This window comes from Eulemur rufifrons, chromosome 10 (genome assembly GCF_041146395.1).
Source record: "Eulemur rufifrons isolate Redbay chromosome 10, OSU_ERuf_1, whole genome shotgun sequence".
Lineage (NCBI taxonomy): Eukaryota > Metazoa > Chordata > Mammalia > Primates > Lemuridae > Eulemur > Eulemur rufifrons.
In genome coordinates this window covers 18,417,750-18,445,624 of record NC_090992.1, presented here as the reverse complement: position 1 = coordinate 18,445,624, position 27,875 = coordinate 18,417,750, and the positions used below count along the sequence as shown (strand labels likewise).

Sequence of the window (27,875 nt, the reverse complement as noted above, 5' to 3'; positions counted from 1 at the left end):
CACTGTGTTGAATAAGACTGGTAAGAGCAGATATCCATCCTGCTCCCATGCTTAGGAGAGAAGCATTCTTTCACCGTTAAGTATAATGTTAGCTGGATATATTTTGTTGATGCTCTTTATCAAATTAAAGAAATTCCCTTTATTCCCATTTTTTGACAACTTTAATGTTTTGAGTGGATTTGGATTTTTGCCAATACCTTTTCTGCATTGATTGATATTATCCTGTGATTAGTATTTTTTAGCCCATTAATATGAGAGATCACATTCTTTGATTTTTAAATATTGAGCCAGCCTTGCATCCCAGAATAAACCCCTTTTGGTTATGGTATATAATTATTTTTATGTTTTGCTGTATTATGAATTCTATTTGCTAATATAAAGATTATTGCATTTATATTTATGAAGGATATTGGTCTTTAGTTTTCTTTTTCCTTTTTTTTGTACTATCTTTGTCTAATTTTGGCATCAGGGTAATGGTAGCTTTATAAAATTAATTGGAATATGCACTCTTCTCTTCAATTTTCTGGAAGAGATGTTGTAGAATTGGTGTTAATTCTTCTTTAAACATTCGGTAACATTCTCCAGTGAAACCATCAAGTCCTGCTTATTTATTTGTGTGTGTGTGTGTGTGTGTGCGCGCGCGCACGTGTGTGAGAAAGAGAGAGAAGGAGAGAGAGAGCTGTAAATTACAAATTAAATTACATTAAAGGGCTTGAGTTGTCATTTTCTTTTTTATTTTCTTCTTCTCTCATTTTCTATGTTTTTCATTTCTGTTTTCTTCTTCTTACTTTCTTGTAGATTACTGAACACTTTCTACAACTTCATTTTGTTTTCATCCGTAGTGATTTTGAGTGCATCTCTTTGTGTAACATGATAGTTATTACATTACATATACATATCTTATCACAGTCTACTGCTCCCATCATTTTACCAGTTTTAGTGAAGTGTGAAACCTTACCTACCTTTGCATTGTCTTACTTTCCCCCATATAACTTTTAAAATATGTTCTCTATACACTTTTAGAATTGTATCAGAGAGTATTGTAATTTTTGTTTCAACCATTAAATTTTTTTTTTTGAAAACTCAAAAGGAGAAAAAAGGTCTATTACAAATGCCCAAATTTTTGCTTACCATGCTCTTTCTTCCTTCTTCATGTTCTGAGATTCTTCCTTATATTGTTTCCTTTTTGTGTTTAAAGAGCTGTCTAGCCATTCTTTTGAATGGGTCTACTTGTGAAAAATTCTCTTAGTTTTCCTTCATCTAAGAATCTCTTGATTTTTCCTTCATTCCAGAGGGATATTTTCACTGGATATAGAATTCCGGGTTGAAGTTTCTTTTCTTTCACTACATGAAAAATATGCTACTTTCTTATAGCCTCCATGGTTTTTGATGAGAAATCCACTTTCATTCAAATTGCGCTTTTTTTTTTTTTTTTTTTTTAGTGAGATATAATTCTTTTTCTCACTACTTTCAAGGCTTTTTTCTTTGTCTTTACTTTTAGAAGTTTGACAATTATCATATGTCTTGCTATGGATGCATTTAGATTTATTCTGTCTGGGATTCACTCAGTGTTTTGAATGTGGACTTTCTGTTTTTCACAAATTTGGGATATATTCAGCTGCACTTTTTCAGCCTCTCCCTCCTTCTCCTCCTGGGACTCTGATGACATGAAAATTAAATATTTTGTTATCACCTTATAGATCCCTGAGGCTTTGTTCATTTGTTCAGTCTTTTTTTTTTTTTTTTTTTCCTCCTGTTAAATATGTTGGGTAATTTCTACTGGTCAATTATTTTCACGTTCTCTCATTCTTTCCTATGTTCCTTCATTGTGCTATTGAGCCCATCTATTGAGTTTTTTATTGTGATTATAGGATTTTTCAGTTCTAAAATTTCCATGGGGTCTTCTTTGCATCTTCTACTTGTTTGCTGAGAATATCTATTTCTTTGATGAGACCTTCCATTTTTTTCATTTGTTTCAAGTTTGCCTATAATTTGCTAGTTGAAGCAATTTCATGATGGCTTCTTTCTTCAAAAGGCATGTCATATAATTCTAACATCTTGGTCATCTCAGTGTTGGCCTCTACTAAATGGATTTTTTCATTCGGTTTAAGATCTGCCTAGTTCTTGGCATAGCAAGTAAGTGATTTTTGATTGAAACATGGACATTTGGGATATTATATTATGAGATTCTGGATCTTTTTAAAATCTTCTATTAAATGTTTCAGCTGGTTTCCTCTGACTTTGCTTTTGCAGAGGAAGGTGAACCCTGCCTCATTACTGCCATGTTCTTCACTCAAGCTTGGTCAACACCCAAAGGCAGGGGATTCCTTGTTATATACTGAGGGGAAAGCTAAGCTGGGAGGTGGAGGAATGGAAGTTCTGACTCCCCATGTGGCATCCACTGACACCACAAGGGGGTGGGAAGACCCATTGGCACTGGGAGATAGTGAAAACCACCTGACTTTTCTCTAGACCTCCTTCTACACCACCCCAGTGGAGAAGGGGAGGGACACCGTGTTAGTGCCCAGTGGGGGTGGAAGACAAGGGGTCCTATGAGGAGAGGAGCTTCATTATTTCCTAGAAGGGATGAAAGTCCTGGTTCCCTTCTTGGCATTTTGTCAATCTACTCTGCTTGGGATTGGGGCAGCTTTTTGCAGCCTGGAAGTAGCATGGAAGTGTAGGCTTCACACTGGGCCTTTGCTAATAGGGGTGGGGCCACAGTACTTTTCCACATTCTTTGGCTGGAGTAGGGCATTTATTGTCTAAACATTTTCTTGCTTGTCAGGCTGCCATGTTCATGGTCCATAGGCTAGAGGGGGCTTGCTTTTGTTGTCTGTGCCCATTGATGTTTCTGGGTTGCCGACTTCTTTAGCGCCACGTCTGGGATATATAGGGCAAAAAGAAACCCCAGGGAACTCGCCACTCTATTTGATCTGCATCTTTTTTCCACCTTTCATACTCACATTTGTTTTACATATAATGTCTAGAGTTTTTAGCTGGACCCTGTGGGAAGAATAGGGAAATGTATGTCTATATTATCTTTCTGAAAGCAGAAATTTCTAGACTTCCTAATTTTTCAAGATAAGCTGGAGATCTATATTTTAACATAAATTCTTCTCTTTTGTCTTTTAATGTTGAAAATTTTTAAATAACAAGAGAGTTAAACGTAAAATGTGTATTTGCCGACAAATCTGTGAACTCTGCTTAGTTCCTTAAGAAATTAGGTTTCCTTAAGATTTGTCAATTTTTACCTCATTATATATAAATTTTCATTACTTACTCAGAGGTAACATTGCTGACAAACTTAACTATCCAGGGCAGAGCCAAGAAAGAGAAATTTATCAGGAAAAGATCTCTCGGCAACCAAATTAGACATCAAAATGTCCAAACATTAAAGTTCTTATACTTTATTAGTAGGTAATAAACCTTTAGGATCCCACTCTGACCATGATTTAAAAAATAAAGTGCACACATACATACATACATACACACATAGAAAGTCAGCCTGTTTTCCCAAGCACAATACAAATTAGAGAAGATAGGATTTTATGAAACAGGAACACTGAAAATATCACAAAGTAAAAACTAACAGTGAAGCAAGAAAGAAGGAAATTATCAAATCGACTCGAAACATGCAGCCCCCAATAAAACCACTTGTGGCTCTTCAGTGTTGATACCAACAGTCTTATATTCTTTCAGTAGACGCTGAAGGTCCTCCTTTACTGGTGCCTAGTTTAAGCATTGGGATTTACAATTAGAACTGTGAGTTTCGGGGATTTATATTATGGTCGTCCTCCTCTGTCTTTTTCAAGTCTGTAACTACTTAGCCAAGAAAAAAGATTTTTTTAATCATTCAGAGCAGAAAAAAACTAATTCTTATTGAGCCCCTATGATGTATTAGACAGAATATTAGAAACATTACCGTAATATCTGGTTTAATTTTTACTAAAATCCTGTAAAGTAGATACTATTATTTTCCATTTTCACTGATTGAGGAACTGAGTTTAAAAGGCCGGGAGTAATTGCTGACAAGGGCTCTGGCTAATCAGTGGTCACCACAGGACTGACACCCAATCAAAAGCTCAATGCCCGTACTCTTAAATAGCCAGTAATATGGATCCTGAAATGTGGAAATCACATGTTGGAAATTAACGAAGGGGAGTTTTGGCATCTGGATATTGCATCACTGTGGAGACATCTGAATTGACCATGCAGCAGCAGAAACTTCCAGACCAACACTATTTGTGTCCCCCAAGCAGGTCCCGGGGTCTTGATTAGAGACTCTGAAAGGTCCTTCTCAACTTTCTGAGTCAGGAACTTAGTCGCCAGGAAAGTAACTACTATATTTGTTTTTTTATAAGCGACTGCGGCAGCAACATGACTGTGTTTGAAGTTCCTAATAGGTGTACTCTGTTTTTCATTGCCAATTGCCAAACAAAACTGTTCACAATCACAGGCAATATTGGATAAATTGTACAAACAGTGTAGATGAGAAGGGTCCCTGAGATCTAGAAGGGTTCCTTGGTGTGCAAAGACAAAGGAGGGGCTAGTTAGCTCCTGGTGCCTTGCGGCAGATGCGTTCCACATCACTGTGCACACAGGCTAGCCCTTCCGTGTGCGCTGGCATCTCATCACAGTGTGGTAAATAGCCAAGGAAGAGCAGAGGGGTTCCAAACTCCAGACCTGCTCCCCAAGTATTTCCTGACATATTGAGGAGGCAGTGAGCAACAGTAGCCTGGAGAAAAATCATTACCCTGGCTCTGCCTTGTACGTTCCCTTTTAATTAAAATTCGTATTTGTCCATTCTGTCCAGGCCCTGGCCCTGTGGTCCATGCTATTTTGCATGGCAAAGGAAATCAATAAGAGCCTATCATTTGGAACTTGGAGGCTCCTAAGCGTTTTTTGTCATATTTGCTAGGCAGAAGGCTAGTGTTTTCTGAGTGATGTTTGGCATACACTTCCAGGCCGAGGGTGTCAAATGACACAGACTGTAGGGATCCCTGGTTGCCAGTTCATGTGTTAGAGAGGTTCCCGTCAGCTTTTCTATGGGATTCAGGATTCTTTCCCATTTTCTCTTTTCTGCAGTGAGCATTTCAACAAGGAAGGTGACGGTATGAGCTTAGGCTGATGATCAGGGGGTTGTGCCAGTCAGATTTCTTGTCAACAAGGTCTCCTGTTGGCAGGTGACTAGGCAGAAGTGACCAGGTGTATCCAAGACACAGATTTGCAAAGGAGAGAAAACTGGGAGTTTGCTGAAGGCTCGTTAAAGAAATCAGAGGAAGATTGTTTGCATGCCAACAATGCCTTATATTATTATTCTCCAGACCTGTCTAGGAAATTTTTTGTTAGTTGAATGTGACTTGGTACCATTGCAAAGCATTAATAGCACATATTTATGTCTCATGCTCAAATCTCCTGCTGCACCTTTCTTTCCAGTTTTTGTTTTTTTTTTTTTTTTTTTGGTATTTGTTTTCTTCCCAACCCTTCTATAGCAAAAAGAGAATGTAATTAAAGAAGGATAAGATCAATTTAGCTTTGAACTGCTTCCTAGTAAGATCTTGCATTAGAGTGACAGACTTATCAAGTCATCTGTGCATATATAAAAAATCAAAAGATGAGGGTTTTTTTTTTATTATTACTTCTTTTTCCCTAAATCTATTAAATTAAACAGCAAGAAAATTAATTTACTGTATCGAGTTCTTCTATTTAGGCTGATTGTTTAGTATACATTAAGCTTTTGCAAAAGAGATTGTGCAGAGCTGACCAAGTTTGCCTTTTCATGTTTTCATCTGAGTCAGAGCGTGAATCAGAACTGAAGGCAACATTTCTTGTAATCACAGTCTTGGTTCTTTTTTCTTTGATGTTTTTAGGTGGCAAAGTGACAAGTGCCAAAACTCAGGCTTGACTTTTCTGAAAGTGTTGGTGTTCTGCTGAATTTGCAATAATGGATGTAAAGGACCGGCGACACCGCTCTTTGACCAGAGGACGGTGTGGCAAAGAGTGTCGCTACACAAGCTCCTCCTTGGACAGCGAAGACTGCCGTGTGCCCACACAGAAGTCCTACAGCTCCAGCGAGACTCTGAAGGCCTATGACCATGACAGCAGGATGCACTATGGAAACCGAGTCACAGATCTCGTTCACCGGGAATCTGATGAGTTTCCTAGACAAGGTTTGTAGAGCTATCTCCATTGACTTGCTCCAAGCTGTCTCATGTTCTTAACTTGCATGGTTGGTGGTTGTTATTAGAGACCCATAGTGTCGTGGGTTTTAACAGTTTTAACATATAGCAGACTCTTGGCCCATAAAGGGTATTTCTGAAACCACACAGAATTCCTATCCTGAGGAACATGAGATTATCTGTGGTTTTTAAACTTTTCTCCATGAAGCCCACTCACAAGCCTCAAATTTCTACTGCTTTAGACATTGGGCTTCTCAGTTAAATTCTCTTTGAACAAATGGTGTATGTTAGTTAAAACATATTTGAAACCCTTCTGTATAATAATATATCACTTCTTCCTCAACCAAAGCATGGTGTTAATTGTGAGTTATTATACATTTTTCTTTTTGCATTTTAGAGTATAGGTGGGCACACGTATGTTATTTTCCAATTCCACTGATATAGTTCTCTCTCCTACTTTCACCAAACTTTAATTTTCTTATAGTATTTTGATTTCTTTGGGGAAGGGAATATTTTTCTTCCAAACGCTAACAGTTGGCATTCTCTTCATGTCCAATATTTATGAAGAATTCTGTTATCACTTGTCCAAGGTTGTTGTAAATGCATCAACATGTAGACTAAAACAAAGCAGTGCTGAGAGGCAGCGTGGCGAAGTTCACTCACTAACTCCATGTCTTGCGCACTGGGTCTCAGCCTCACCGTGTGTGCAATTTATATTAATGGCTTAGCGAAATTACAAGCGAATGCACAAAACTGCAGCGAATGCACGGGAAAGGGTCCCTCTGCCAGGGCCAAGGATCTAAGCCCTGCTCTGCTAGGTCATTGTATCATTTGTTTGATAGCACTGATTCTTTCTTTCTCATTCCATGTCCTTGGCAGTAAATGTTGCAATGAGCTTGGAATTCCAGTCCTCGTTTCTTAGCTTCCTAAAATTATTTTTACTTTTTTTTATTTCTTAGACAACGTGTGTATGTGTGCACACGATATTAATTAGCATTATGACCAAGATTTATACATCTACAATCCACAGGTTTATTTAAAAACATATTTTCATATACTACCAGTTTAGCCTAGCTCCAGCTTTTATATTTCACAGAATGTTGAAAAAAATCAATAGAGAAACAGTTAAAATTGTGTTTCTGTTGCCACCGTAACCCTTGCAGGGTACAATTTTTATTTAATCTTTGCTCTTATTTTCTGAGTTATCGTCATGTAAATGAAACACATGCTGATCTTCTTCCATGAGTAAACAGGGGCAGGAGCTGCTTAAAAATTGCTCTGGATAAAAAGCTTTTGATTTGTGAGTAACTTCAAGTGTTTTACTTTGTTAAATTCTTACCTGATCCCAAACTGCAGGTAGTGGGAATTGGAAAAAAAGAAAATATGAAGAATCATGGCTTAATTAAGAGAGAGCTTAAATTTCCAATATAAAAAAAATCAGAACATATATCTGTTAGTTCCAAGAGCGCCACTAATAGGAGACTCAAACATTTTGAAAGGTGATGCACATCCAACGTGGTTAAAAGCCTTTCATTTTCTGCTGTAGTTTTTGTTTCATTTACAGTGTTGCTGCATATGTTTTGTTTCTCCTGGTTCTGTGCTGAAATGTACACTTTTCTTCCTAACTCTCATTAAAGGTGCATCCTGGCTTTTGGATCATTGTGCACACTGAGCTGTAGATTCCAGGTCATTGTTGAATTGTGGATTGGCCTGTCGCCTTTTCTCTTATTAATATTTACATAAAGTGAAACCAAGGGCTAGAATTTTATTTTCAAATATACCTTTATTCTTCCTGTTTAATTTTGTTCCCCTCCATTGATAATAATGGAAGTTGCTTGGCCATATCAAACTCATAGCTTTGCAATTAACAATTCACACATGCCGTGTGTTGTTATTGAGCCCATATTTGTTTGTGTAATGTGTTTGCATGAATTAAAAACTGTGCAGGCCAAAAGTAGAAATGAAAAGGCATGGGAAAGTATTTGCATATGCAAGTGCAATTCCTTCTGAAGACATCTATGAATTTATGCATGAAAATGTAGTCAGAGTCTGAGTGGATCTACTTTGATGGGTTCTAAAATTGAACTCCGCAGGAAGTAAATAAGCACATATTTAAGGAGAGAAGGAACAGGAGATACAATCTGGCAAGCAGCACATTCAACTTGAAACTTAGCCACTATAGAGAGGGTTAAAATAAATTTTACACTCAGTAATAACAATATATTTTTTAAATGTCATGCATTTCCCATTTTATTTTCTTATTCATGAAATCAAAGAGCAGGATCATCTCAGTACTTATTAGCCTAGAGGTACATTAACAAGGATCATAGTGGGATCATCTCCCGCGGTATTCTTATTTAAAACTCAAGACGCTGATCATAAAACAAACACACTTCTCACATACAAGCAAGTTTGGCAAACACAGTTGGATGGATGACTCTCCAGGTACTCAGAGTGGAAAAGAATTGCCAGCCAGTAAAACCAGTAAAAGTGACGTGGGGCCCACAATCAGACCTTGTCGGGTTACCCCAGCTGGCCTTTTGAAGTATCAAATGTGAGAAGCTGCCATCTCCCAGCAGGAGAAATGGGCCAGGTGTTCCCATGAGAAGCTTATGGAAGCTCCCATCAAATTGTGCCGTCTTTGCTAATTTTCAGCACGGAATCCTCCTCTGCCTTCTTCTATTGTGGCTTCTTCTCTTAAGTATGCAAATTACCTGTCTGGCCTCTATTATGCCGGATCCTCCTGGTGTGAAGGGAGGAAATTGCTGACCTTAGGTCTGTGGCCACTGGAGTAATTAGTAATTAGTAAATGACTAATCCTGCACTAAATAGCAGCCTAGTGGTCCGAGAGTTAATGCACCTGGCAAAAGTGAGCAGCAGTCTGATCCCTGGTCAAACTCAGCCCCAGCCCAACCTGTGAAGTAGCTGCCACTTGGAATAATGAAGGTCACCCAAGTTCCCAGGCAGGTTGTACCAGCTTGTTTTTCTGGACCCTGAAGTTAGGGTGTAGAACAGTGCGATATACAAGGCACTCTCTGCTGACTAAAGTTAGACTGCCTTTGCATGTTTATAAGCCTGTGACTCCAGTCTGCATTCTCTGTTCCACCCAGCTGAGCACACAGTTTTCAGGTATATTAAACAACAAAAATAACTATAGCAAAAGACTAGTGGCTAACGTATGTAGAGTACTTTCTTTGTATCAGGAGCCAATGTAAATATTTTGCTTGCATTCCCACAGTTAAGGCTCACAACAATGTTGGGAAGTGAGTACTATTATTATTCTCCTTTTTACAGATTAGGAAACTGAGTCATAGAGAGATTAAATAAATTATCAGAAGTGGAAAACATGGGAAGAGTTGGAGACAGGTTTCAAATCCAGGGGATTGGATTCAAGAGTTGTGTTTTAAACTAACGTATTTGATCAATTCCCCCATACATAAGTGCACAAACAAAAAAATCATTCAACCCTCAGTCAAAGACTGGGGAGGGCCTATAAAGTTCTAAGACTTTTAAAGATCAGCACCTTGAAATCTTTCTTAATAGTATAGAAACTATAGTCACTAACATTGATTGAACACATAATGTTCACCACCAGCTCCCAGCCCTGCTGGTCTAGATTCTTATTCCTCTCCATTGGCACAACCCAGACTCTCTGGGAACATTCCTTCCTACAGTATCTCTCCACCAATCACCACTGGAGGAAAAAGTTCCTACAGTAGGAACATGTGCCAGGCTGTCAGCACTGATCCTGTTGCCCTCCTGCGTAGTCATCACCTTTTTGCACAACCTCTCAACCTGGAGCACTAACCAAGGAAGGTGTTGCTATCTAAATGGTATTGCTCAGGTAAGCAGAACTGGCTGGTTTCTGTGCTATCCAAGGCCCAGTGGGCCAGAGAGTTCAGCCAGGCTTCTTATTCCTCCAAAAGCCCTTCTTTCCAGTTAGTGGTTCAAGTCTCTTGAGAGGGGCCAAGATTAAATTCTTTCTTTGTACCTCAGGCTGGCGGTTTGGGTCAAGGTTGAAGAAAGAATTGGGGAAAGATTGGATTTTTGAAAGCATGCTTACATCAGTTCTCTCAATCAGTTCTAACAAAGAAATACATTTCACCGAGTCTTTGATACACGTTAAAAAAATACATAAACAAACATGCAATGTATACATTTTAAGCTAGATTTGGTTTTGGTACTTCATAAACTAATTCTTGTTCCTATGATCTTTAGTTTGGGCAATAATTTTGCTCTGTGCAATTTGGCACAGTATAGATTTAATCCATGTTAATGAGCTGAAAATTCATGAACCATAGTAAGATAGAGGGTTGCCTGTATTATTTCAATTAATGTATATAATAATTATTGAAATACTTTGGAAACTTGTAAATATTTATTTCTATACCCTTGTCTTAAAATAGTTTTTTTCCACTATACCCAAGTAATAGTCAAAAGGTTCTTTTTTGAAAATCTCAGCACATTAATTTACCTACAAAAAACAACTTGCAAGTTTTAATAAAGTTCAAGACTTTGGTAGCTATTTGGGAGGCTGAAATGTACCTTGAGAAGATTGCTTGTAATTTATTCTCCTACCTGTAGGTAGGACTTCTTTTCATAACTCAACTGACAATAACACAGTGCCTGCTAGTCTTTGGTTGTGTTGTTACTGAAAATAAATCTTTAGAAAAAGAAAACGCACAACCTTTCACTGTTACATGATCTGTGTTACCTTCTTGCTAGCTAACTTGAACCCTTATTGCTTCATATGAGAGACATATAGTATAAGAGTTGTGAACATAGACCCTATGGTTAAACTGTGTCTGTATCCCAGTGCTGATGTGTACTATCAGAGTGACCTTGACCAAACTCCATAATATAGATTAAGTCTTATTTTCTCTGTCTGTAAAAGTTCCCACCACATACAGTTATTGTAATCATTTCTTACAATTATACATTGGTCACAGATACAGACATCGTCTTTCTTTTAATAAGTGCTGAACAAATGTTAGTGCTTATAATTATAATTACTGTAATTTTAACCCTATTGCCAGCAAAAGAGATCACTTGCTCTCCAACCCTCATAATATTTTTGTGCAGCAGAATTTTTTTTCTCTTGATTTATTTCCCATGACTTGCAAAAAATTTTGACATCTTCAAACCCAGAATTTCTCTTCCAGCTTGTTGATAGAGTGTGTCTGATTCCCTCTAATGCCAAAACTTTTGCTCCCAAAGATGAGCATAACTCACACATTATTTCCTTATTTTTAGGAAGGAATGAAAGATACCATCTAGCAACTGTCAGCTGATGCCAACACACTGTAAAAGAGTTGCTAGTCAGACAATTTTACAAGTAAAAAAAATTGGAATAAATGCTCTAAGGTAATGTCATTAGAAACAAACACTATTTTTAGAGATGTGTGTTTTATGGCATGAAAATAAATACATATTTTAGAATGGGTTTAATTAAGAGAAGACTTAATCCACATAAACCCTGGATGAAAATTAATCCATTCTCATCACTCTACATCTAATAATTTACAGTCTGTGTTACTTCAAGAGTAAATATATCTATATTTTTCAATAACTTTAGCCACAGGGCAACAATTTTCATGTTTGCCCAGTCATTAGCCTTCAAGTAATTATTGTCAATTCTGCATTCTACTTTGATCTAACTTTCTTTGAACCATCTTCCTTTTCCTGCTCTTTTTCGGTAGTAATTCTCCAGAGCTTCCCCCAAATCCTCTACTCTTTCTTCTCCGTGGCCCTTTCTTTAGGACACTCTTATTCATATGACTTCAAGGGCTGATGTTTCTACTTCTCAAGACTTTTTCAGTGACAAATGATAGTATCTCAACTCGAATTAGCTTACGTGAAAAGCTAATGTTTTGCTTGACGTTGCTAGAGAATCCGGCAATACAGGTGGCCTCACGTTTATCCTCTCTAACAAGATTCTCGTTCTCATTATTTGGCTTTATTCTGCAGAGACAGCTATTTGAAGATATCTGGTGATAACCCCACTCTCACATTCTCCCTTGATAATACCATTGGAAATAGTTCACAGAACATTCTTAAGAAAGATTCAGAGAGGCCTGGCATAGGACACGTGCTGACACCTGTATCCATCACTTTATGACTTCAGTTGGTCCTGTCCTGGCCATAGGTTTACCCTGTGCTTGGAGATAGCTTGTGGTGAGTGCCTCCTAACCTAATGCAATGGGGTCCATGCAGGAAGTAGCTGAGGAACACTAACTGGCCCAATAACACATCCCACCCGATACTGGTAAGACTGAGGGTAAGGCCTCCCCTGTGTGGTCTTTCCAAGCTTCACACTCACTTCCCTAGTGGCCCTCGGACTATTTCTTCTCAAGGTACTCAAGTAGCAAACGTCATTGTCTTTCCCTCAAAATTTGTTTCCGTACTTTATCTCCCAGCTTTGGGGAATGGCATCACAACCTTGTATCTTAGGAAGTCTTCTAAGACTGTGTTTTTTCTTCATTCTTTATGTTGATGTTTACCAAATTATACCTGTTATTTCTGCTTCATTTATCTTATTCCCAAGTTTCTCATTCTGTGGGAAACTTCTAGCCCTTCAACACTGTACCACTGCTTCACCACGTAAATTGCCTCCTTCCCTGAGTCTTTCCCCTGGCGTGTATTCCATAGCATGGATAGCTTGGAGTTTTTTATATACTGCCCTGTTTTTTCTACTTCCCTTAAATTAATTCTAAAACATTTTGGAGGTTCCCACGGGGCAATTGTGAGCTGTGGGACACAATAATAAATAAGGAAAACATGGTCCCTCACCTCAAATAGCATGGCAGTTTTAAGGAAGCAAGACATAATAGATGCAGAACTAGGTACTGTATGATAAACACTATGAAAGGGAAAATATTAGATGTTTTTGGAAAGGCATCTAACCCAGAATTGTGCATCAGGGATGGCATCTCAGAAATTGTGGCATCCTCGCATACACCTGAGGGATGGAGAGGAGACTGACAATCAAAGAGGCAACAGGTATAGCGTGTGCAGAGGTCCTGAGGTGACCATGGTTGGTTGTTCCAAGGGTCTAAATAAGTTTAGGGTGGCTGAATGAGGAGTAGGGACACATAAGCTAGAGTGGTAGGGAGAAACTGAGTCATGAAGGCATTTCAGGGAGATAATGCTGGCTTCTGTTTATGGAGGGAGGTGAGCTGGTCAGTGGAGTGAGTTAGGAGGTTGTATCTTCATCGAAGCAAGTGATCCTAGTGGCCTGAACTAGCATAGTGGAGATGGTTTGAGAAATGTTGGCAAACAACAGTTGTTGGCTTTTTAGGACAGTTTAAAAATGAAGACAGATATATTGTTCTGGGACTCTTGGGCATTGACTGCTTTCTTCTCCTGCAAAAAGAATATTGCCTTTCTGGTGCTGAGTTTACTTAAAGAGCCAGGAAAGGTCAATGCTTGTAAATAACCCCTTAAGTGAAAATACGTAGATTGTTACTTCAAGTTCTTCTGGAATGGAGGACATAAACCTGAATCTAAAAATGTAGTGTTGTAACAAGAATTTGGATTTTTTTTCCTCAACCTTGTTTCTGCCTATGCAAAGAGTAGCGCCAGCAACAGAGCATCTCATATGAATCCCGGGCAAGGGAATCATAGGGAAACGATTACGTTGCATTCACCCCTCCTCAGTGTGGACCATGTTCATCTCCTGTCATGGAATAAATAAATCAGAGGCTCAAAGCAGATGTGAGTTGTGTGTGTGTGTGTGTATGAGTGTGTGCTTTGCTCCTGCCAGTTGGTAACTTTACTTGCAAAGCTAAGGATGTTTACACAGTAGAATCAATACTTTCCAGCAACCAATGGGACAAACAGGGTACAGGAGAAAAGAAGAGTCAAGCACGTTGCTGAAGTTTCTGGTTGTGGCAACTGACTAGATGTTAGTGCCAATCACCAGGGCTTGAAACAGAGGATGACCTGGTTTGTGAGGAAAGAGGATATGTGTAAGTGTGGACCTTTTGAATTTGGGGTGTCCTTAGGCCATCCACGAGCAGATGTCTAATAGGCATCTGGCTGTACAGTTTTGAAATTCCAAAGAGAGGCTCAAGCTGGATAAATATTTACAAGCTGACAGATGATAATTTTATGGGACTTGGTGTTATCATCCATGAAAAATGCACAAGGAAAAGACATAAGGAGCTCACCCGAGAATGCAGATAATCAAGGGACAGGAAGAAGAAGATCCTGCAAAGAGATTGGGAAAAAACTTTGTTTTCCTTTATGTAGCTACTCAGGCAGTCCAAACTTGACTTACTATCCCAAACATAGTGCTAGTTTTATTTCCCATCCCACTACTCAGAGTTGGCCTCCTTTTTCATCCCCTAAATCAGAAGTCAGAAAGTTCATGTACACAGGCCATATTTGGCCCCCACATATGTTTTGCTTGGCCTACAGATTGCTTTGGAAATTTCGAATCAAGCGTTAGTCCATTCAAGTTCCAATTTGTCACAGGTCCCATCCCTGCTCTTTGTCTTATCCCAGTCCTGTTCTTCAGTCATTTATTTTATACGCCAAGCCCCTGAAGGCTCTTGCAATTGCAAAAAATCACAGACATTCCCAAGTCTATTCCTTTCTTATAGAATCCCTCTCTGCCTCTTCCAAACCTATTTATCCCACAAGGCTTAGCCTATGACTCAGCTCTCTGGTGAAGCTTTCTGCCCTCTGAATTCCTACAGCCCCAATGGGTAGTTATTGTTGTTCTCATTCTCTTTATGAGTTACTCGGCACGTGTAGTCCGTGGCTCCTATGAATAAGGAGATGCATAAAGTGCTCAGCAGTTTTGTGCTCTGACTCATGGATGCAGCTATAAGAGAATTTGTTCTTATTAGTGGCTTGTTTCCTGTTCTAATGAGAAGAATTTAAAGCACAGCTCTGAAAAGGACTCCACTTAGAAAATGTGGATGGTATGTTTGTCCAGCATGATAATACCAAATCCCACATTGCAACTTGCAAGTTTTCTGCAACACACCCTAACACTCACATGTTGCATTGCACTAACGTTTGCTTTTTCTGACGATGGGTAATGCAATAATACTATCGGCTTTTCTAGGCTGGTGCCACATGTTGCAGTTGTGCTTCTGTGGGGACCTACTATGTCTGTCGTATGTGTAGATCTTTGGTGTATATGAGATCCATGAAAGGATACAATTCTGTGGGAATTGTCCCAGAACCTGTGGGACAAGTGCACTGGGAGAGACGGAGGAATCACCAGTGTCTGCCTCACCAGGCCTGGCAGTCTGGGTCCAGGAGCAGTGCTGCCCCACCCACTGATGAATCATCACTCTGATATTATCAAAGGAGACATTACATTTTCAATGTCATGTTTTAGGTTTATAATTTAATTTTCAGCTCTGGCAATTCCAGAAGCATCCCTAGGGACACATGAAGAGGAGGGGGCTGGTGGGCACTCGAGATGAATTCATGTTCATTTCTTGAGCACCTTAATTGGCATGCACATCTCACAACCTCCCTCTCTCTCTGCTGCAGCCAAACTCTATCACACCACCAAGTTACTCAATATTCCTCCTGCACTGACTGCTTTCCTTTCCACTCAACCTCAAGTCAGATCTACTTTAGTAATAAATCTCTGCTGGGAGCGATCAGAACAAATACTGAGTGTGCACAAAGACATGACGAATAAGTGCAACACAGACTTATTTAATAATGTCCAACAGCCTTTTATAATATTTGGAATATTTTACCAAAGTTACTGTAGGCATTATGTTTAATGCATTTTCTCCAAGACAGAAAGATCTTTTCAAGAATGGGGAAAAAAAAAAGAAAACCCAGAGAAAAATCAGATGGGTTCTGTTGCATTCTCCACTGAACCTGTTATTCTCATTCCTTTTCCAAATCTTTTTCTTTGGCCAGAGCCACAAAAATGTGAAGCCTCTCTTTGTTCACCTTGATTTATGAATAGTAGGCATTGGGCAATTGCTGTCCCAGTGGGATGCATTTCATTTTAAAAATAGTTTGAAGCACTTTCTTTTAAATTCCCCCATGTCCACTGCCACCTTGGCTATGTAATACGTGCTTCTCAGTCTGTCCTTGTATAGTTAAGGTCTGATCCACGTACGCGGAATTAAAGCACTGAATTTATTTGTAGCACTTTGAACCAAAATGGTGAATTTATTTAGAGAGTAATTCCAGTGGATTGAATTTGTTTCTATGGATCTATTTGTTGCAGCTGGAGCATTGATAGAAGGGAGGCATATTACTTTAATGTCCTCAAAAAAAAAAAAAAAAATCCAGTCAAGTGCAGGATAAATATCCATAGGCCAAACAAATCCTTCTCAAAATGACTGTAAATTCAGGTGGCACCAATGGTTTTAAAAAGACCCCTGTTTGCTAGGCAGCTTTGGGTTCAAATTCTTCTTAGTTTCCAATGACATTTCAGTTAATGCTTATACTCTGACCCCCATTTGTATGCATTGCAAAAGCTCTACACAGAGATGACCCAGTTAACACTTTCTGTTTTACAACCCAGAGATTGAACAGCAGGGAGGCTACAGCAAAGTGCTGAGCTGTCCTAGCTGAGCAGTGAGGGGGCCGCTAAGGTGGCTGCAGTTTATGCCATTTCTGTCTCTGGACCATTGGTGACTCATTGGACTCTCCTGGGGAGTTTTGAAAAGTTCCCAGTTCCAAGCTCCACCCAAGACTAATTAAATCCCAATGTCTGGCAGGGAAGACTAAGGCATCAGCATTTTTAAAATCTATATTTTCATATAAATAAAATGTAGCAAGAGATTTGAGAATAAAAGGGCACACTACAGAATAGAACTATTTTCTCAATAACTGATAGCATTTCAAGCTTACAGGGTCTCATGCTTAGCATAGCAACTTAGAATCTCACTTTTCACTCAGAAGCTCATGATTATGGCTTTAATAGAGTCTCCTAATTCTTAGCATGTTTGGGTTAATAAATGCTATGTAAAAGGAGCTTCACTATGTAGTGTGTCTAAGCCAATGGTGAGCAACCCTTTGCAGGTGTGTTAGATATTGCGGGACCCTGGTTGCCATGGCCCACCTCTTTGTTCTTCAGTCAGAAGCAGCAGGTGGGCTGGTTCTTCTAACACCGCTGCTTCTCATCTTACATTATGTTAAACATTAAAAGTGAGGGTTTAATTTGAACACCTGCTTGGGAATGTAGCACGTAATCAATTAATTATGTTAATTGACCCAACATCTTTAAAGTCAAAGCAGTAATGATGAATTTGGACCTACCATTGGAAGAAACACAGTCAAGTTTATGTTTATGTTGAAAGGTGAAGTCAGTAAGGAAAGATTATGTTCATAGTGTGCCTCTACCTCCTTTTCAATGTGCATATGTGTCAAGGTTAGGAATGGTTCAAATAAAGGGTAAAAGTCCCATACTCACATGGGCCAGGCAGGTAAGATGAATGGATGAAATAGTCCAGGTTTTCAACTATGTGTCATGACTATTCTGATTTGAAGTATGTATGTCCACTCAGTGCCTGTAAGGGCTGGCAGGTTGGTGCCACTGGGGAATTCAGGTCTAGTGTTTTGAGATCTCTCAACTTCTAAAGAAAGTTGAGAGATTTGGATTTTTTCATAAAATTCCCTGGTTTTAAATGTTTCTGCACTGATCACTAGTAGAGCAGTTTAAGTGGGCATTGTACAACATCCTGGCCCTGGACTTTTCTGATAATGAGGTTCTAAATGCCCCGAGGGCCTGAATAATCAGGCATATGCAACCCTAGAAGTGCAGTGAGTTAGCAGCTGTGGGTCTCCCTTGACCAATGGGTTCAGAAGCCAAAAGATAAGAAACTGATGATAAATGCCTCTTCCCTTCATGCTGAGATGCACAGGCTGAGGCTCCTGAAAAGGTGCCAGCACCATCACCCTTAGGCATCCAGGGCATTGGCTAACTCGAACTCATCCTTGTATTGCCTTTCCTTCTGCTTGTGTTTCTGCTCACTCTTGCTCCTTTGGATCACTTCCCAAATAAACTACTTGTTCACAAGCCTTGGTCTCAGCCTCTGCTCTCAGTGCAAATTAGGTTAAGACATTGGGCAGCTAATTTGTTTTAAAAGTCACTGCGTAGGTCAAAAGAAAACTATCTATAGGGCAGATGTATAGCGTAGGTCTTAGTTAGGAAATGGTGGGTTTTAAGAGGAGGCACTGAGCTTGAGTCACAAACATGATTTGCTACTTACTAAATGTTAGAAGGTTTGTAATCCTTTTTTTGATTCATTTCACAGTAGAAACTTCATGATTTCTTGTTTGCTTATTTGGTCAGTTGTTTTTTTCTTAAAGAACTTTAATAAACTCTTCATCTTAGAATAGTTTTAGATTTACGCAAAATTTGCAAAAATATTATAGAGTACCCTGGTTGGATTTTTTTGTTGCCGTTTGTTCAGATCTCAGAAAGTGCAGAATAAGAAGCTTGAACATATCCCATAAATTCCTTGAAGGCAGAGATGGTGAGTGCTTCACTCATCTTTCCGTCACCCTTAGAACTAGCCATTGTGCCATGCACAGGGGCATTTAATAAATATGTGTTGAACAGGGGATTCCCATGACACGTTAGAATCTGGAGAGAGGCATCACAGCTAGTCCCAAAGCTCTCCCCTACAGCACCACCACCCTGTTCTCGCCCCCAACTTCCCCTTTTTCCTTCCCTCCAAAAGGCAACCTTTTGCCCTGTGTTATTTCTGTTCCCCAAGGCAGATTGGGAGGGGACACGGGAAGGTAAGGTCTTTCATTCCAGTCTGCCTGAATCACCCACTCTCTCTCATGTGATCCAGCGATCTTTGTTGCCAAACAAAGCCAGAGTTGCGCTTTGGCCTCCTGGACACTGTGAGAGCTTTCTAGGACATACCTGTGCACTGCACGTCACAATGTATTTTTAGCCAAACCCTCAGTGAAAGCCAACATGCATTTTGTTTCTCTTCTGGATCCTCTAAGCACACACCTTGCTCATTTACTGGGTGGCTAACAAAAACAGTAATAACAACTTGGTGTGCTGTAATTTTAGCCTTAGATCTCAGAAGATCTTTGCAAGGGCTTTTTATTAACCCTTCTCAGGAAACTCGGACAGCTTACTTACAAAGCCATAAAAGCTTGAATTAGTATATGTGTGAACAACTACTTTTGTTCAACCTTAGCTTATATCTCATCTCTCCGGAGGATGATTACGCACAGAACTTTAAATTATGTGGTAACTTGATCTTGTAAGCTCCTTGCTTTCTGTCCTTTACAGAAGGGATACAGCACATTTTACAAAGGGACTGGCTCAGGGGAGGCGAAATGAACAGCAGGCAGTTTCTTTCATAGAGGTCTTTGTTTTTTTGTTTTTGTTTTTAATGATAACAACAACACTTTACATTGAGTACTTCACTGAGTGCCAAGTATTCTTCAGTGCACCTGTATGTATCAATTCAATATCACCCCCATTTTAAAAAGTAAAAACTGAGGTACAGATTTCATAGATAATCAGAGCTAATGGGACAGTGGGAATTCATTGGAGGATTTTTAGCTGAAGAACAAGATAATATCATGTACATTATGAAGATGTCGCTGGCTTTTCAGTGGGGAACAGATGCAAAGTAGTGAGAGTGGAAGCAGGAACAGCAGGTAAAACCCACCCAGGATTGCTTAAGGAGAAACAGCATCCCAAGTCCTAGTGGGGGATTAGGTGTATCTGACAGAAGTTTGGAGACTCCAAGTTCATTATACACTGAAGGCAGTAAGCCCACTCTTCGTTGTGTTGGATTTGGTAAGAATTATATTAATAGCTACTAGAAATGGTTGCTTTGTGGAGCACAAAGCAAGCGCTTTTCCACCAAGTCTGGCCCTTTTCCAAAGCCCTCCTTTCAGGAGCAAAGCAGTGGGTCCCACTCTTTTGCACTGTATCTAAAACCAGGTGGCCTCCTCTAGTTTCTACTCCCTTGCCTTAGACACACAGTAAGTATTAGCTTCTTGCTCTTCAGTCATCCTTTGTGAACAATGATTCATTCCTTGGCTTCTGAAAGGTGATTTAATTCAGGTGTATCACAGCCCTTTTTTTTTGTAAAAAGGAAGAATCTTTAAAAAAAAAAAAAACGACTAGAAAATCCTCTGTCCTGCACAAACCTACCCATCCCTGATTGTATGGAACTTTGCAGCTTCTTGTTCACAGGTGGCTTTAACAGGTAGATGCAGGGATGCCAACTAAGCCAAGTGTTGAGGACACAAAACAAAGACGTGGATAAGAACCCATCTTAAAAATCAGTCATTGATATCACTTATATAGCCTCCAGGCCAATTACTCTGCAAACTCTGTCTTTTTGGAAATTTCTGTCACCTTATCCATTTTCCCAATTCTGCAGCACCGTACACCAGCCTTTCTCTTATATAACACAGAGACAAAAGCGTTGTCGCAATCATAGTAATAGCTTAAATTTACTGAACAATAGCTATGTGCCTCATTATACCCTATGAAGTTGGTACGTGAAAATCATCACTATGCTTAAGGACAGCCAAGGTTTAGAGAGGTCAATTATTCAACCAAGGGTGGATAACTTGCACAGAAAGGGTAGAAAGAGAACCAGACCTAAGCAACCCGACTCCAGTGGCTGCTGCTTGTTGGGGCTGGAAAATGTCTGTTGACTGACTATGTAACAACTGTACTTCCCCCAACACTTGCCAGAGGGAAAAAAATCAAACCCATATGTTGAGATGGTTCGGACAGGCAGGCTGCTGGAGAGCAGAGTATCATTACAGCTATTAAGACAATGCAGAGGGCTATTTTGGTGCTCAGATCTGTGCAGCCAGATGGAAATCGTAGTTCAAGCTTAGTGTTGTCAGACAGCAGAGGCTGCGGGCAAAGGGGAAGGCATGGGTGAGTGATTTTTGACTATTTATCTCTAATGTGTGTGGCCAGTGTCACTCCCATCTCTGATGGCTGTGATTTATTCTATTATACTGTCAGGATTAAAACACCTTAGCAGGAGAAAAATAAAGGGAGGGATACAAATGCTGTGTTATTGACATGACACATGCTATTTCTCTAGAAACCATAGACGATGAGGGTACGGAAACTCTCAAAAATGCCACGACCAGAGAATATCAGAACCTCACAGACTCGTAGGGACCATCTATTTCCAGCCACCCATTTGACAGACGAGGAACCTAAGACTCTGAGAGCTTATGTGGCTGCCCAGGTGACACAAGCTTCTAAGTGTAGAGCTAGAACCCTAGTCCCACCTCCCAGTTCAGAATTCATTCAGCTATATCACCCCACTGGCTAAGTCCATTGTCCCTTCCCCTAAATTCATAGAGTTGAGATTTACATTAAGTAAAGAATCTGTTTTTATTTCAAGAAGGGTAAAGAAAATTAGGAAGTGCAAGCTGGAAATTCTTTCCTTTGCTTTCCTGTATCCACACAAGTAATATTTTAGCACCAAGACTGTGATCTTTAGCTCTCTTTGATGCTGTTATCTTTTGTAGCTAGCTCTTTCCCTTCATTGAGCAAAAGGAGACCCTTCTTAGCTCCTCACCCTTGTTAAGCAATGGGGTGGGCCATTCTCTGCCTGCTGTAGCTACCGGCTCCATTCTGTGTCCTTACCCATCCTTACCTACACCTCTACAGCCCCGTTCCTCTCCTGCTGTTTCCTGTGCAAATAGGATCAGAGCAAGTCAGAGTTCCAGCCTGCTGAGAAACCCACGCACCGTCTCTCCATCTCACGACTCCTTTCTCACTTGTTTCCCTGAGCAGATTTTCCAGCAACTCAGATTTTCTGAATTCTTTGAAATCAATACAAGAACCAGAGAGACCGGGCTTTAAGCCTATACCTGACCATGGTGAGCCATGTGATGTCGGGCATGTGTTTATCAAGTCTCTCTGGGCCAGAGTTGTTTTCTGTAAAATCGCTGCCCTACACAGAGTGTTATTCTGTGGATGAAGAATAATGACAAAATACTTTGTCAAGAGTATTACCACCAGATTGTGAGTGAAATGCCTAAATTACTTTGCAGACTCCACCACTTTCCTTGAAAATCACCACGTGCTCAGACACAATCATGTGTTGACACTGACTTCCTTTGGGATCTTCTGTCCCAGCCCAGAAGACTGAGCCCAGCAGCCCCCAAGAGTACCATGTTCCCCTCAGACCACACTGCCCCCAGAGCCATCTTGGTTCACCCAGAAACAGGGTCAACATCTTTCCCACTCCGAATTCCACTTATCGCTTGGCAGCGATGCAGCACCGCTTTAGGCTTGGATCTCAAACAGTCCCTCCCTACAGTCTGCCTTTGTGTTCTCTAAGAGATGAAGTCTGACAAGAATTAGGCTTGGAATTGAGACCACAGTGTTCCCATTTCTCTAGTTTCTAACCTGGGGAGAAACACGCAAAAGTACCACCTTAAAGACAAACAAAGGGAGACCATTGAGGGGGTGGGGTAAGGGGATTCCTGCTCACTCAGAGCTCAGCCTCATCTAAGACCTACAGACAGATGTGGACAATTAAAGTACCATTAAGATTGCCTGGGGGGTTGAATTATCTAACTTTGGGGTTAAATCTTTATGTGGGAGGTGTTTAAGTTAAAAAAATAAATAAATTAAATAAAATAAACCTTCCTATAGCATGTTCCTTGTCTCCTCTAATAAGTCTCCTATTTTGTTTCCCTGCACCAAACAGGTAAGCTTGCTCTGGATGTCGTAGTACAAAGTAAAAAAGGAAAAACAAAGACCACTACTCTCCCTCTCTCTGATCCCAGTGGGCTGTCACTACAGAGGGTCCCCAATTCACAATTTCTCAACTTCCCGATGATGAGAAAGTGGTATGCGTTCAGTACCCCTCTTGATTTAGGATAGGATTACTTCTGGTTAAGCCATCGTAAATTGAAAATATTGGAAGTCAAAAATGCACTTTTGACTTACTGTACTTTCACATTATGATGGATTACTGGGGATGTAACCCTACAGTAAGTCAAGGAACATCTGTAGAATAGAAGTGATCTCTTCCAAAGGTCAAACCAGGATGGACCCCTCAGAAAAGGAATGTCTGCAAACAGCTTGAAAACCTCATCTGCTATTTGCTTTCTCCTCACCCCCATTCAAATTCAAACCGTAGGGCTGTGGAAAGTCTTCTGAACTGCAAATCCGGGCTCCTGTCTAAGCCTAGGGGATCACTCTGTCAACAAACACTTAACCTAAGGCTGGTTTTTGTCTCTAGTTTGGAAGCTGGAAATACAGACCTAAGAAAGCACAGTCCATGCTCTCAGGAAACCCACAGGCTAGTGCTGGGGAGGCAAGGAGCCTTATAATGCTAACACCATCTAGAAAGAGCTGGTAGACGGAAGCATAGAATCACAGGAGCAGAAGGCCCGCTTCCTGGAGACTGCCGTAGAGAGATTCTGTGCTGCCAGTCAGAGTTGAGTTTGCTGAAGGTTTCCTGAGATCCGTTTAGGTTTGCTCCAGTGTGAACTAGATTACTAAAATAGACAGGGAAAATAGCATCCCGATATTTAAATATATGATTACCCTTTCTTTATAAGTACTTAGCTGGAAGTGTCTTAGGATGAATACTAAAGCTCGTATCTGTGAATGTAGACCATATTGGAAACAGATTTACTGTCCCAAAGCGTAGTGCTTACTCAGCCATCTGATGAGATGTGAGCGCTGAGCAGTTTGAGAGGGATGCATAGAGCTGTTTTATTACAAGATGCTGTTATGAGTTATAGCAGCTTTCCTTATGCTCTACGGCTGTCGCCAAACAAGTTACATGAATATAAGCAGTTTTATTTGCAATTTTTTGCTTACATTTTCTTAGCATATTCGGATTATGGCTTCTCACAGCTCGGCTCATGCTCCTGTGGCAATCCCAGTGTACTGCTGTATTCAGAGCCAAAAGGAGCCTTTAAAAATATTTGTCAAAAGTCCTCCTTAGAGTATGCAGGGTTAGTGTTTATGGATGTTATCACCTGGCACTTATTTAAAAAAAAAAAAAAAAGAGAAAAGGAAAAGAAGCATTTTCACTCTTGGAGATAATCCTTTTATTTCAGGGAAAAATTATAAATACATTAATTAGCCTCTCATTTGATACAGTTGCAGTGACTCCTGAGTAGGAGGTTTTGTGTTTTAGAGGGAAGAAACCCACACAAATAGAGTTTTAAATTTCATTTGGTCAGGATTGAACCCGAAACAACTAAAATAAGAAAGAATTAATTTCGTATGAGAGATGTTCGCCAGGCTTCGTTGTTACATACAAATTATAGGCTGGAAAATTAGTGTTGTTGATTCCCCTTGAATGTTTGAAAGTGAATCAGAGAAATTGATGACGTTAATAAAAATGACAATAACAGTAAATTAGTTTATACTAAATGTAAATAATTGTTAAGCTGGGACCTGAATGAACCTCAGACAGCTAGGGACTTAGTATGAACACAGTTTATTCTTATTTTATTAAGCATGCTTTAAATAGAATTAATTGTGATATTAATAATTACAATAAATATTTAACATGCAGTGCTCATTACTCAGAGCTGTTCCTCATCTCACTATTTATTTTTGGAAAATAGTGTGTTCATTAGAGCTTGGCTTGGCCCAGGGTGTGTGGGACACTGGATATTTGAAAATGACTGCAGAGCCAGGCTGCAGTGAGAAGAGGAGTAGAGGACACAGGTGCTGGATGGGGTTTTAGGTAATTGGAAGATTCAGTCTTTAAAGAGTCTTTTAAATTACTTGCATTGGACTTTTTTTTCTGGTTGTAAAAGTAATTCACAACCTTTGTAAAGAATTTAAAAATAACAAATATATAAAGAAGAAATTAAAACAACGTCTTGTTGTACCTCTCAACAACAATTGTTACTATAATTTTGGTATATTTATTTCCTAGCCTTTTAGTTGTTTGTGTGTATGTGGAAGGCGTTTCCAAAATTGGACTTATATGTTCTATTTATATACTACCCTGCTCATTTTACTTCTGTCATGAATGTTTTCCTTTTCTAAACATAGTCTTCTGAAATATGATTTCTTTAACTATGTAGCATTGTCATATGATGTATCACACTGTACTTTCCGTCTAATCTTTTTTTCCTAAAGAATTTTAGTTTCTGTACATTTTTTGTTATTATAATACTTCAGTGAACATCATTCGACATAAATCTTTGTACATGTCACTCATTTCCTCAGAATAAATTTGTATTATAAATTATGCTAATATAGAGGCAAAAAAAGAACAAGTAGGCTAGGTTTTGATATAGGTCTAAATGTTTAGGGCACCCATCTAAAATCAAAAATGCTTTTAAAGAAAAAACTTAAATTCTACTTACAAATCATATCCTAAGATTTTCAGCCACATACGCAACAATCTCTTTACATCATATTCTGAAATGTATCATTTGTGTTGTAATGATATTTTGTTAAATTTTAAATTACAAGAATGTAGGGATCCTATGTGATATTTCTCTGGAGCCCAGTTAAGGAGGGAATTATTTAAGGTCATATGACTACCTTTCAAACCTCAGTTTCTTTGCAATGTCATTATAATTGCTAAATCCTAGGAAATTGGGAATGGTACCATAAACACAGTTTTAATTTTTTTCACTTAACGATATACATGTATTGTTATATATGTATACATATGTGCATAAACATACAAGTTACACATGCATATTATATAAATCACATGTAATATATTACACATATTAAACACATTAAAATATGTACTTATATATTTATGTTCATGAACATATATACAATTCACAATATTAAACATTTATTCACAGAGTTTGTGCGCAGAGTCAAGTGATTTGACTGTGATGTGTTTTAATCAGACAATGATTAGAACAATTAATAATAAATACAGTAGGCCATATAGCCATCTGGTCTACCATTAGTCTCCACTTGCCCTAGCTATAAAGTATTGCTTAGAATTTATCTTAAAAGGAACTCCTGCATTGTGGTCTGAAGCACACAGATGCCCAGAACAGAAAAAATGGAGTCAAGAGACAAAGACAGGGCTTGCTGGATTTTTCTGTCTCATTTTCTATGTGTCTGTGGGAAGCTTTCCACCTATACAACAAATAATCCCTAGGGAGGGCAGTGTGATGATATGAGAAAGGAACAAAAAATGAAATGATGTCTGAATCCCATGGGAAAAATAGGTCTTATGTGAAAATTAATCTCTCTGTGTTATAACATTTGCTACATACACGTGAACAAAAGAAAAAAAAAAATTGTGAGAAGGTGCTTTTTCCCATGCAGTTATCTTTCATAACCATCTCTTTAGTTTTGTGCGGTGCTGCGCAAATGATCCTCTCTAAACCATGATGTTCTCAGGTGGCTCAGCAGCTGAGTAGACAGCACACATTCTGTCAGACAGGACCCTGGTGAAGCAGAGTCAAGTGTGAGGACAGCCCTGTCCTCAGGAACCCTGGACCTTTACTCTTGACTCCATTTTTTCTGTTCTGGGCATCTCTGTGCTTCAGGCTATGCTGCAAGAGTTCCTTGTGAGATCATCTCTGAGCAGTACTTTTACAGCTAGGGAGAGTAGAGACTAATAGTAGACCAGATGTCTATATGGACTACAGTATTTGTTAAGACTGATAGTGATTTATTTCATCACTTTGGCAAGTCACTTACCCACTTTAAGACTCAACTCTCTCCCCTAAAATAAAGCCAAGAGAGGCATAATGATCTTTAAGATCCTTCTCAGATCACTCACTCCATCTCTGCTTCCAGGTAGACTCAGTTCCACCTCTTCAGGAGACCTGGTAGATTCTTGCATATGTCTAATCATTTTAATTCCACATAATTAATACCAAAGTGTGAGAAATCTGGTGAGAGAGAACCACAACTGCATTTAAATGTACAAATATAGGTGAATCCCATTTGGAGTAAAGAGGCTCTAGATGTCTCCAAAAGGAGTGTCCCTTCTACTGCCCCTATTCCCTCTGCAGAGTATCAGTTTCTTGCTCACCAAGATTGTCTATCAGATTATGTCATCCCCAATCCCAGCTTCAAGTGGGTTATGTTTATAAATGTTGAATGACTGACACAGCCTCTCAGTATTGCCTTACAGTGGCTAACAGTGTTGTAAAGAGCCTGGGCGTTTTGGAAAAGATTCATATGGATTTTAATTATACAAATGTGGGCCTCCAAAATCTCTTTCTTTAGGTTTTTTTCTTTCTGTACTCCTGAAGAATTGAATGTTTGTTCTCCTATTATGCTTATCAGTAAATTCTTAATTTTGTTAAAGAAAAAAAAATCCAGGGCAAGTGCTTACATTATCACCATCATCTGCTCGAAGCCTGAATTTCATTAAGTAGATTGTTAATAAAATGAGGAATGATATATCACAACTGCAATGCTGTGTCTCCCAAAGTTAATGAAGAGTTATAATTTTCTAGACGACAAATTAAAAGGCTGTTAAAGTAGTTGGTAAGACTGTCAACGGATTTAGCAACATTCCAATTAAAATAGGGCATTAAAGAGAATTAAAATCTTGAATTTGGAGAAATGAGAAAATATGTTTAATATGTGATTTAATATAGTTAGGAGCTCTGGAATATTTACATAAGATGAGATGGATGTCATCTTAAAGATACCATGACACATTTTTTAAAAAGTGGGATATCACTATCTAACACAATTTCACAGACTTGGTCAATAATTTGCTTGCCTAAAACATTAAAATTATATTTTTTAATTATAGAACCAACATTATA

At 39.1% G+C, this 27,875-nt stretch overlaps 1 protein-coding gene across 8 annotated transcripts in view; it reads left to right on the top strand.

Annotated features, from left to right (window-relative positions):
- Nucleotides 1–27,875, top strand: part of TENM2 (teneurin transmembrane protein 2) — a 1,169,384-nt gene that overhangs the window by 286,548 nt on the left and 854,961 nt on the right. For 6 of the 8 annotated variants that reach the window (XM_069483875.1, XM_069483874.1, XM_069483868.1 and 3 more), the window contains exon 1: nucleotides 5,945–6,170. In XM_069483875.1, coding sequence (XP_069339976.1) covers nucleotides 5,945–6,170 — 226 coding nt within the window. Of the gene's footprint in view, nucleotides 1–5,870; nucleotides 6,171–27,875 lie in introns of those variants that run through there. The other 2 variants (XM_069483866.1, XM_069483867.1) reach the window with 1 other exon arrangement.